The sequence below is a fragment of the Denticeps clupeoides genome, chromosome 16 (assembly GCF_900700375.1).
Source record: "Denticeps clupeoides chromosome 16, fDenClu1.1, whole genome shotgun sequence".
In the NCBI taxonomy this organism is placed as follows: domain Eukaryota; kingdom Metazoa; phylum Chordata; class Actinopteri; order Clupeiformes; family Denticipitidae; genus Denticeps; species Denticeps clupeoides.
Genome location: NC_041722.1, coordinates 11,594,702 through 11,606,490, shown reverse-complemented (window position 1 = coordinate 11,606,490; position 11,789 = coordinate 11,594,702). Strand labels below are relative to the sequence as shown.

General features: G+C 42.8%; 1 protein-coding gene across 3 annotated transcripts; it reads left to right on the top strand.

Moving 5' to 3' along the window:
* Positions 1-6,947: 6,947 nt before the first annotated feature.
* On the top strand, positions 6,948-10,193 carry LOC114766112 (protein FAM92B-like). Of its 3 annotated transcripts, none has more exons than XM_028956730.1 (9): positions 6,948-7,084; positions 7,450-7,684; positions 7,993-8,061; positions 8,157-8,258; positions 8,503-8,508; positions 8,696-8,800; positions 9,044-9,154; positions 9,246-9,404; positions 9,796-10,193. In XM_028956730.1, the coding sequence occupies exons 1-9, from the start codon at positions 7,065-7,067 to the stop codon at positions 9,949-9,951; spliced, it is 963 nt and encodes a 320-aa protein (XP_028812563.1). In that variant the 5' UTR covers positions 6,948-7,064; the 3' UTR covers positions 9,952-10,193. The 3 variants fall into 3 exon arrangements, with proteins under 3 accessions (XP_028812563.1, XP_028812562.1, XP_028812564.1); XM_028956729.1 differs by having other exon boundaries at positions 9,041-9,154; XM_028956731.1 differs by lacking the exons at positions 7,993-8,061; positions 8,157-8,258; positions 8,503-8,508 and having other exon boundaries at positions 9,041-9,154.
* The last annotated feature ends 1,596 nt before the right edge of the window (positions 10,194-11,789 follow it).

The window sequence follows — 11,789 nt, the reverse complement described above, 5'->3', positions numbered from 1 at the left end:
CACCCAGACCCAATGAAGGCGTAGCGAGACCTCGGCTGTAAAAAAAAAAAAAAAAAAACGAGAGAGGAGTCAGCATGTCTGCGCTCCACTCCACCCCGTACAGAGGAACTACTGTACGTCCATTTTTCCGTCCTGCACTCGAGCTTAGAGAGGACTCTATTTGTGTCCACTTACATTCCTCTCCCACACGCAGACAAAGACAGGCCCTACCTGACTGTACACACACACACACACGCACACAAAAAAAAAAATCGGCAAATCAAGCTGCTCATAAAAGGAGAGAGGGGGGATAATGTGAAAGGAATGTGCTGTTTTGTGGCTGTAACGGGTCCCTGGAGAGCAGACCCAATGAAGGCTTTCTGGCCCCGGCAACGGCAGGCTTACAAATCAGTTTCGAGCGCCCCCCCTCCCTCTCTTCCTGTGCCGACCTACTGGAGTCGGCTGTTGTTGTTGGCTGTCTGCCGCCTTTGGAAGAAGCCTGGGTTCACCACCCCTCCACCACCAACACCAGAGCCTCCTCCCTCCCTTACTCACTCACTCACCCACTCACTCACAGCGAGATGCCGTGGAAATGCTGATGACATGACATCTGCTGAGAGGTCCCTGGAAAAAGTGATCAGCTAGGGATGACCCCCCCCACGCACATACACAAAAAAATCACACTCAGCAACACACAACACACACACACACACACACACACACACACACACACTGTTTGCGCATGCACACTCAGAAGCGCACTATACTTGTTCGGACCAGGACACACACAGGAGCTGTCTATCTGTCTCTGAAAACACACACACACTGCCCTGTCGTACCTACACATGTCGGAAGTTCTCTCTCTCTTTTACTCTGCAAAAAGGAAATCTTAACAAGCCAGAAAATATTGAAATTAAATGATATATCTTCCTATAATAATATTAAAACAAATCATTGCCTCTACTGTATTTGAATGTGCAAGATAAAGGAAGAAGAATGAGTGTCTTTTTTTCCCACATACACAGAGAAACCAACTCACAGACCCAGGTTTACCCCTTCATTCCCTTCCTCCCTGCTCCCCCTGGCTCTGGCCCGACTCCCTCCTCGGTCCCCTCTATAACCCACTGAATACTGTCCTGCCGCAAGTGCCACACTTAGGTTCACACCAGCGAGAGATGGTGGGAGAGATGTAATATGCATGTACACATGTAACTGGGTGTGAGTTGATGACTATTCAACAATTTATGCGCAGATCACATAAATCTGTAGTGCACATCACACAAACACATACTAATCCAACTCTCTTCACTGAGCTCAGGACACAATGTTGAGAACGTATCATTCACATTTACGTCCTTCCTTTCAAATGATGATGAAAATCACCTACACCAACAAAATCCAAAATCCTCTCAGTCTCATGCGTTACATCACCAATTACTGCCTCATGCCGGAGGCCACGAACACCCTCATGTTCCTCACGCAATACACGCCCAATCACCCCATTCTTCTACCCTGACAAGGGTATTCAGATGTTGCTTTCCAACAGGATCTTCAGTGTAATGTAACTTTTATTACTGTGTGTGTGTGTGTGTGTGTGTGTGTGTCTTGCATAAATGCTGCTTCCTGCACGGCAGGAGATCTCTCTCTGTAGAACAGGACCGTTTCCTCAGGGAAGAGAACAGACGCTGGGTGATCCATGAAGTGTCTGACTGAGAGAGCCAAGGTCTGTTCGCTGCAGAGAACGGCTGAAGAGTTGTTTAAAATTTCACAACAAAGAACGCAGGAAGGCCTTTGCTCACAGGATTCTTCTGAAATAAATAAAAAAATCTGTATCTAAATTGTGAGAATCTGGGCTGCAGTGCATCATGTTATTAAGAATTAGAGACCAGGAGAACAGAGTATGATAAGCAAGTGTCGTGGGTCCTGGAAAGAAAATCAGAAAAATCATCTGCTGAAAGTTAATGGTAAAGAAGAAACCCTGTAATCAGAAGCAAAGTGATTGTCATTGTGACACACTGCACACAGTGCACACAGTGAAATTTGTCCTCTGCATTTAACCCATCACCCTTAGTGAGCATTGGGCATGTATGTGATACAACTGACAGTAAGTATTTGTGGCTGATTCCAGTCTTCACATTATTGTAGTTGGCCTGTGGAGATGATTTGCCTGTCACAAAAACAGTATAACCAGACACTCTGAACACAAAGAGCACAATCAGTACACTGGAAAGCCCGACTCCAGTGGCTTTCCAACCATCACACGCATCCTGACAATGGGCTGTCATGAGAACCGTTCACCTACAGCAGAGCTGAAATGGAGCCTGGCTCTTCATGCGGCTCTCTGCAATCGGCTCTCTGCAATGATTTGTATGTCTACTTCCTCTTGCTTTCAGATTTCTGCATTTTTGTTGTCATCATTATCTATGGACATGCCTCTCCACTTCTCCCTCCCTTTCGTTCTTTCCTCCTGTCTGCCTGGCCCAGCGCTCGTGCAACAGCCTAATCCCATAAAATCCTAGCGTATAAAGTAAAGAGATAAAAATGAACAGCAGCAGGTCTTGCCTTCGGCTCCGGACTCCTTTCCCTCCCTCGCGCAGTTTCTCTGCTCCCCTGCAGAATGACTGTTTTCACAATCCTTGGTGCGCTCTTCCAGGCATGGTGGGCCAGAAGCCAGGGTTCCAGTGAAAAACCTAGAGCTGTCCAACCGCACGGGGAACAACACCGCTCCAGTGGCTTCTCTGTCCCATGTCCATTCATTCCGAACCACTGGATGACTTCCACAAGCTGATTAAGTTAGATTCACATCACTTGGACACGCCGATGAAAGGAGCAGATAAGTGTCCGGTCCCAACATTGTACTGGACTGCACCAGTCCAGAAGACCATACAAGCTAAAACCTTTTCTGAAAAGATATATTATTATAATGTATGTAATGTGTTAAAATGTATTGTTATCCATGAATCATTTTTTATGCATGGATTTATAATGCTGGTTTGCTTTGGTAATATCCAATAAAATATTCCCGCTGATAACTGTTCAAATGTTTCCAGAGAATAAAATAATCATTCCATTTTACGTCTTCACATCTGGAAAATGTCTTCATAAATATAGATATAACTCTATTGGGCATACGATAAACCGTTGATTATCATGACGTCTTTTACAATCATGTGTCAAGCTGTGGAATAATTCTGATCTGAGTCATTACGACAGCTCTGTGAAGAAATGACGCCAATAAAGTCTGTTTCAAGACAGAGGATAATTGATAACACTTGAGGGAGCTCATGTCAGCTATCCATACTGAATAGTAATCATGTTAGGAATTGGCACACAGTGGCCTCTGGGTAAATACTGGAGCTGAACACAACATTTTTCCCAGGGATGATAGAATTTATATCACTGGCTTCTGCACACTATTTTCCTTGTAAAACGTTCAGTGCTAAATGGGACTGAGATAACCAAAGGTGTAATTAGCATGTCACAGCTTCCTGTAGCTATCATGCAAACACACTCACACATAATAATAAGTTCCGGTTCAAGCTGTCTTTATTTGTTAAGTGCACAAATGTTGCCAACAGATGAACATTTAAATGCATACATCAGTGAGGTTCAGAAGAATAGAATATCATATAGTCTAACAAAAATATAAAAAGTTCTATATACACTTAGATATAAAAAAAAAAAAACATGTCAGACATGTTGGTTTAAACATGAGCTTTGAGCATCTGTTGTTGTTGTCCTTGTTTAGTGTACAGAAAGTTTTTATAAACTGTATAGGTATTTAAGTTTAATTTCGGTGCATTTTTCTTCAATATAATTGTAATGTGTAATACTTGTATATATATGTCTTTTGTATTTGCACTATGGGTGGGGTGAAATAGCATTTCAAGACACTGTATACTGTGTATTCTGTTGTCCTGACAATAAACCTCTCTTGAATCTAAACATGATTATATTTGAATTCAAGCTGCAGTTCACTAATCCACCACTAGAGGTCTTGTCACATCGGATGATAACTTTTTTTTACAATTTTATTAATGTCGAGAGGATGACTTCACATTAAGTGGCATACAGAACCTTTACCCTTTCTCAGTTCCAGCCTTCCTGCACCCGCTTTCTCTCTTTTCTTCAGCCCTGCGAAAAAAAAAAAAAAAAAAGTCGAAACCTCAGACTTCTGGGGCTCCACAGCCAATTAGGAGTGTTTACTTAGCTCAGGGGGTCTCAAAGACAGGGGGAAACTTTTCATCCGGGCAGCAGTGGAAACATCACACAAGCCTCCCTCCCCAACTCCACTCTCTCTCACATCCACATGCAAACACCCAACCTTGAGGCGCACACCCAAACACACACACACACACACACACACACACGGAGGTCACAGGGAGGCTTTCCAGGAAAAGGACCAGGAGGCGTGAGGTCTCTTGCAGTGTGTGGAAGAGTGGTGGGTGAAGTGGTAGAATGGCAGGGCTAGAGAGACCGGGGCGGGAGCGGAATCAATGAGCGCCCTCACCGATCGTGCCACTTATCTCATGTCGGCTTTTGCACCTTTAAAACCAGGCGTAAAGTTTCAGCAAGTCATGAAAAGCTCTTTCATGAACCTAGTGGGACCTTTATAACTGGCACAGCTCGTGCGTGAGACCACATGCAGCATTCTAGGGCCGGTAATGTTACATTACAGTTTTTTTTCTCATATTATTAAACCTCAATTCATAAAAGTCATGTGATTAACACAGGGTCATTTCTCCAACTGATGTTAAATGTTCTATAAATCTCAATGCTTGTTTAACTTGGTTTCCTCACCCCCACCCCAGAATTGTAGAACACACACTTCTCGGTCACAGACCTTTAAAAGTGTGTTGTTTTTCTCATAAATTGTTGAAGGGGCTGTTCGCACATTTTGGATGACCTCTCACTGCCCAGTGGACTTCTGGGGACCAGAGCGCGTTCTACGCGAGGACCATCCATCAATTATCTCCCATATCAGCCCATCTCCTGCTAACCCCACGCCCACCCTGGATCTGTTTTCCTTAGGACACTTGAGGGACATTTTTAGAGAAAGGAAAATAGCCGCCACTCCATGTCCTCTCCCCCATTAATCACGCCGCAATATAGCTTGACTGCAAAAGATAGAAAGTCTTGGTGATGTATTTGCCCGCCGAATGATGCGTGGCGCCGGGGGAGGCGGCAGCCAACGAGGAAAGCGGGTTTCCGTGACCAGTTCCTACTGCACAATGATGAGAAGGCCATGACGAGGAACATCTCGTCTTCAAATCACCAAATCACCAAACCTCTTCAGATGCTAGAGAAGCTCAATAAAACCACAGAAGAGGAGTGTGTTTGGGCGGTAGACATGGCCTGCACTTAATCAGAAGCCGTTGTGTAAGAAGAACTTCCAGACGGGGACCATCATAAGGGATAATCTAAAGGAAGAACCGAGGACAAACGCTCGAGACGTTGAGCTTGATCTGGTCCCTACAGTTCCCACTGACGATGCAGACATTGGCTAGGTATGACGGACCGTCTCATCCCAGAAAGGAACCAGTTCAAGGCTCAATGCGTATTCCTTTTCCTGGCATAATAGGAAGCTCAGCTTGCCACATCAAAGTCAGACATGATCCTGACCACAGCAAAGGAGAAAGAGTGTAAGACAGAGTCAGAGTGAGAGGGCGCGAAGGAAAGCCGTATCTCAGAGGTGACGAGAGCCTGGCTCCTAAGCAGGAAGATGTCATCACGTCTGATCTCACTCTTCCCCTCTCCCTCGTTCCAGCTCCAGCAATTTGATTCAGCATTCGGAAACCTTGTGCATCTCCCTCGCCCTGTGGCCTTTCTGTGGTTTCTTGGCTCGCCAGGCGCTAAGTGCATTCGTGTGTGTGTGTGTGTGTGTGTGTGTGTGTGTGTGTGTGTGTGTGGAAACGTGTGTTATTACGCCGGCGCCTTTGCAATAACTCTGCGACGACGCACCTCTTCCATCATGGCGGAATGAAGAGGCCGACAGGAGGTGTGCTGACATCATGTGGCCTGAACTGAACAGGGAGCTCTCATCCACGTGAATGCTGAACGTGAATGATTTGCGCGTGAGTGACATTTTTTTCTATCCCATCTTGCTACTTCTGTTTCAATGGAGTGCCTCCTCTTTAATCCTCCCTTCCTTCCTGGCAAGGGTCCTTTATTCACAGAGAGCCAGCAGGTGGCCAGAACAAGGGAGTGGAAGTGTGCCTGGCCAGATCGCAAACTACCGACTCCATCTGGACACCGTTTATCTGACGGCTTCACCTCTCAGTCGTCGCAGGCCCACGCCGGCACCGCACTCTGCCTGCAAGCACCGTGCTTTACAGCCAGCGCGTGACATGGGCAGTAAAGGCGGCAACAGCAGACAGGTGCGCGCACCTGAGCACGCGTCCGCAGGGGCCGGGCTGAGCGCAGATCGAGTGGAGGGGTGGAGCCACACCTTGGGGAAGGATCTGTTGCTACTAGGCAGGAGTGTTTATCAGAACAGCTGTCCACAAGGGAAACTTGGCAAGGAACATCAAAGCTCCATTCCCATTCACAGCCCACCTTGTCTTTTACACACACACACACACACACACACACACACACACGCTGAGAGAGAGAGAGAGAGAGAGAGAGAGGGAGAGATTGCACATAAAAATGTTTATGTATAATTAGACAATAGTAGTCTGTTGTGACAGCCATGAAACACACTCATTCCATATCATGTTTCATTAACAATGATATGCAGAAGCTCAATTCACACATTCCCTAATATTCTAATCATTAAGTAAAAAAAAAACAAATAAATCAATATGAAAAAAACAATATTACTATTGAGGCAAGGTGCTGTTTTCTCTGGAATTCTGAGATATAAGTATGATGTAGGCAGAAGGTTTGAGAAGATCAATGGACATCATCATAAGAACTGGAACGATGTTGGGCATGGCGGATAGATTGGTGCCTGCTCCCATCATGTGGTCATCCGTAGCAACTGCAACATGGAATATTTGTATTTCTGTCGTCATAGAAACAGTTCACCTGCAGCAGGTACGCGCTGAGAGAAGGAAGCACTTTGCTGAACAAACAGCGTCGACATGAACTCGATTTTCTCCAGGTAACGGTGCATTAAGTTTTATCATTTTTATAGGGTATGTTGGAAGTTTATAATTAATACTGATTGTGACTATTTCCACAATATTTTAAGTTTTTAAGACAATGCAGCGTATACCATGGATGCAAGGTCTAATTAGCACCCCTCCAGTCTGCTGTAAAAAAAGTTGTGTGCTTAAGTGTAATATTTTTCATGATTAATTATGCCTTGTGGAATTATGCACGCAGATGTGGATTGAGTCTCTGGTGGTGTATGTGTTCATGTATAAAAAAATATCTATAAATCCCGGAAAATGTACGTATACAACTAAAGCACGTGCATTACACACCGGAATAATTAAATATAGATTTCTACGCTTTTTTAAACAGAGATTCTCAAATAAAGCAAATGGAAGCTATGTTGGATGACTCCGAAAAGCACCTTGGCCAGTTCTGCTCCATTCTGGCCTCGTACACAAGGAAGACCGCCAGGCTCAGGGACAAGGCCGACCTGCTGGTCAGAGAACTGAACAACTTTTCCAGCAGAGAGGAACCTGAGGTCCGGAACTCCATTAAGAACTTTGCTGAGGACCTGGCCATGGTGCAGGACTACAGACAAGCTGAGGTGAGCCTGTGGAAAAAAAGGAGATTCAGAAAGCAGAAACATTGATGAAACATTGTCCGGGTTTCTCCTTCCTGTTGGCTGATTGGGCTCCTTTAACAACTTGGCTTTTTATCTTTCACCTGGAATGCAATGAATCCAATACCACCTTCTCTTTCATACTCAAAGTGCAAAGTTTGATTGAGCTCAGACTGTTCCCTGTAACACGCTGATTCCTGCTTTTCACAAAAAACAGAACACACTGTTACATTTACATTTAAGCCATTTGGCAGACTGTTCTTAAAGTAATGTAGTTTCTGGTTTTCTGACAGGTTGAGAGACTGGAAATTAGAGTTGTCAGTCCACTAAAGGCATATGGGGACATATTTAAGATTAAACGAGTGAGTAGGCCATGACTGATCATTTCAAGCTTGAATTTTTATGCTGAGTACATTTACATTTATGTGTATTTGTCATATTCATCATGTTGTAACAGGCAGATCTGAAAAGGTTCAGTGCAGATCGCAAAAGGGAGATCAAAGAGCTTCAGAAACTGAACAATATCAGGCAGAAAAACCCAGCAGACCGACAAACCATCGTATCCTTCATCATTTGCAGATGGGACAAAGTTTAATTACAAGCTTCTTCTCTGGCCAGATGTAGAAAAAAAAAGTGCTTGCCGCTTTAGAATATCTTAAGAATAGATCTGCATTCCTTTGCTAATTAATGCTCCTAATTCGGTTACTGATCATTTTAAGATGTGATAATGAATGAGTCGTGGGATTCATTCTGAGCTCATACATCATAAACTCACGCTTCATTACCTTAACTTGTCTCTTCAGACTCAGGTACCATCGTCATAGCAAATGAGCTGGACATTGTGCCTTAGAGGAAATGTTTTCTCAGTCAATTAGGCTATCATATTCCAATATCATGTTTGCTATTTAATAATCAAAATACTGTAGATACAGAAATTCCAATATTCATCACAATAAAAGTGAACTGCACCAGGAAATTATATTTTTTAATCCAAAGGCAGAGATGAATGCGCATAATGCATCCATGAACGCCAGTAGAAACACCAAGAAGATGGAAGAGACAATTATGGATCTTCAGAGACAAAAACTAGAGGACATAAAGGTCAGTAATAAAAACCTACCTTTATTTTATCTGTATGTCAACTAAATTTAATTGCATGTTCCACAATCCCTAAATTATGCAAGGTGGTGCTTTGTGTTTGTACAAAATATAGTCAATATTTTAATATAATGTAGATAATGAACCATCATGCAAACCAAACCTTTTTTACATTTGCGGAGCCATTTTAAAAATGTGAAGTCTGGGGAATGACACAAACCTTTGTTACTGAAATATTTGCAGAAGATCTTTTCAGAATTCATTATGGTGGAAATGCTGTTCCATGCCAAAGCCTTGGAAGTCTACACACACACATTTCAAAACCTGGAGACCATGGATGTTGAGAAGGATTTAGAAGTATGCTCCTGAAATCTCATTTATTTGTTTGTTTATATTTAAAATCACATTATGATAGATAATCGTAATTATGAAAACTCCGCATTCTCAGCTGTTCAGAAGGCGGATCCAGTTAACAGACATACCCTTCGAGAGCCAGGTGCTGCAGAGTCCACTTTCCAGCTCCCCTGGGCCAACCTACCCCAGCCCAACACATTCCAGCTTCAGACAAACCAGCAGCTTGAGACAGATGAAAAGCTTCAAAACTCGTGTAAGATCAGAAAATATGTGTTTGTCCATATGTGAGCATTCAAGAAAATATGTTATGCTAACAGTATATATTCATAATGAACATTGGAATTTTGAATCAAGGTAATGGAGGTAATTATTGATCATTTACTCTGTCATCATGCAGATTTTTTGATGTTAGAATGAAGACGCTGCCCTTTCAGCTAAGGCAGTTTCACATAAATGAAATGGGGATAATGGTAAAAGGACATAATTGAAGGGAACTTAGAAAAGAAGGACCGGCCTGATTCATTTAAGACAGAAAATAAAGAGTAGATTTGGTCAGAATAACCAGGGGACAGTTTCTACTGTGTTTTTGTGCCTTAATCCTATAAAGCAAAATTTGTCAATGTCTTTTGATTCGGTCCCACAAGCGGATACTGCGACGGCAGGAAGAGGTGGATGATGACAATGATGGAGACCAAGAGGAAGAGGAGGATGCGTACGATTCAGAGGGCCCATATGAGGAGTCGGAGAGCCAGAGGGAGTCATATGCTGCAACATATGTTCGACTTCACAGACAGAAATAAGACACTGAGGATCAGTTTTCGATTTAGATTATTAAACCCCTTCAAGTAACTTTGAGTCTGTTATTATGTTAGTATGATATTAATCCCTGGAATGTTTATGTGCATACAGCATTAAATGAGTTGTCTGTAGATTAGCAATGTGAAATATATGCAGAACAATGGGACTTTCACAAGAAATGTAAATCACATTCTTTCAGACCACATGTTAGCCTTATTCCAAAAATATATTTATATGAAAATGATTCTGTTCCCTGGATAACTGCACATAACATTAAAATAAAATGAGTTTCCTCATTGTGACTCTCAGCAGATCTGGCCATAATAACCTCACTTCTCTGACGAAGAGGGTAACAATGTGCATTGTTTTGCTGATGAATACAGCGCGGGGCTGCCAGCACGTCCTGTTTTACTGCCATTTTGCCAGCACGAGTGATGCTGGAAAAGCAAGAACATGGGATTAGACCTGTCTTCTGTGCGACTACCTTCTGAATTTGATTTCCTTAGACACAAATGTTTCATTAAACTGTCAGTAAAACATGTATTCTTTATTGTTCTTTATAATCATATCTGGCAGATTTAATAAAATGTGCTTAGCACAAGTTATTGGATAAACAACATCTAAACAAACAGATTACTTCAAATCTCTCATGATAGTGAAGTAAATGTGATATAGAACCCATACGCTTTATTAAAAGCTGCCCGCCACGCGGTTTTCATATGTGCCATCATCAGTAAAAACGTGTTCGGGAACAGACAGAGACAATGGTGTCTCTGCCATTTAGCATCTCGGTGATGGTGTGGGGAGAGGGAGAGCTCAGCTGGGTCCCAGAGAGATGGCTCAGTTCTATATTTAAAACGTTTCCAGCTCTCTGGCTCTGAGGCTCAGCTGGTCATCGCGTCCAGACATGGCGGAGAGAGTCAGACCTCACGCTTACGGAAGCTGGTAGAAATTGCCAACCGATGACAACTTGCTGAACATTTACTGCTAATTTACTAATTCCCCCATATTGTTATCATTCGTGTAGAGCTAGTTAATTTCTTTTATAACCTACAACTTTCAGCTTTTAAATAGAATCATTGTTCAGTTTTTTTTCTTATGAGTTCCTGCAGCTATATTAATCTGAATCATTAAAAAGATTGAACCATTTAAGGGAAAGCACACGCTGACCAGGCGAAGCTAAAAATGTTTCACTTATTTACTCCAGCGTAGGCCAATGAATGAGAACTCCTGGAAATAGAAATGAAAATGTCTGTACAATTAGTATGTATAACGTACAATTCACACAAATGCAGATAACAAAACAGGGTCACACCTCTTGTCTACTAATCTACAATTTATTAAATAATTATATTGAAACTATATATATATATATATTGATATAATACTTTTTTGTCATCTGGTACTAACAGCGCTGCCATAGCAACAACATTGTCAGAGAGTCCGAGGATAGGTGTGAAATGAGCACAGGGGACTGTCAACAGCCCAGGCATGTAACTGCTGCAAATACACAAAACATATCCTGAAGGACAGTGGCAAATACGAGAGAGAAAGACAGGGAGACAGAGAGGACAGACAGCAATAGGCCAAGACCTCTAGCTCACAGAGAATGGCTATAAATATTTCATATTTCCTTGAATAACCATCACAATGGGGACCACAATGCCTGGAATTGCTGTTGTCTTGTGTAGGCTGTCTATATTGTGTATATTGCCTAAACTCGCTGACATTTGCTCCCCTTCCTCTTTGCGATCGACATCAACTAAGCTATTCCCCAAACAGACCATTAGAGGAGAGACAGAGGAGATCTGCCAGGAGAACTGGCTGAGAGAGAAAAAGA

Excerpts from the sequence above, each read along its gene's own strand:
- LOC114766112 (XM_028956729.1), top strand. The coding sequence starts at position 7,065 with ATGAACTCGATTTTCTCCAG. Across the intron at positions 9,155-9,245 it reads ATGTTGAGAAGGATTTAGAA|CTGTTCAGAAGGCGGATCCA; the intron begins GTATGCTCCTGA and ends CCGCATTCTCAG. Across the intron at positions 9,405-9,795 it reads TGAAAAGCTTCAAAACTCGT|CGGATACTGCGACGGCAGGA; the intron begins GTAAGATCAGAA and ends CGGTCCCACAAG.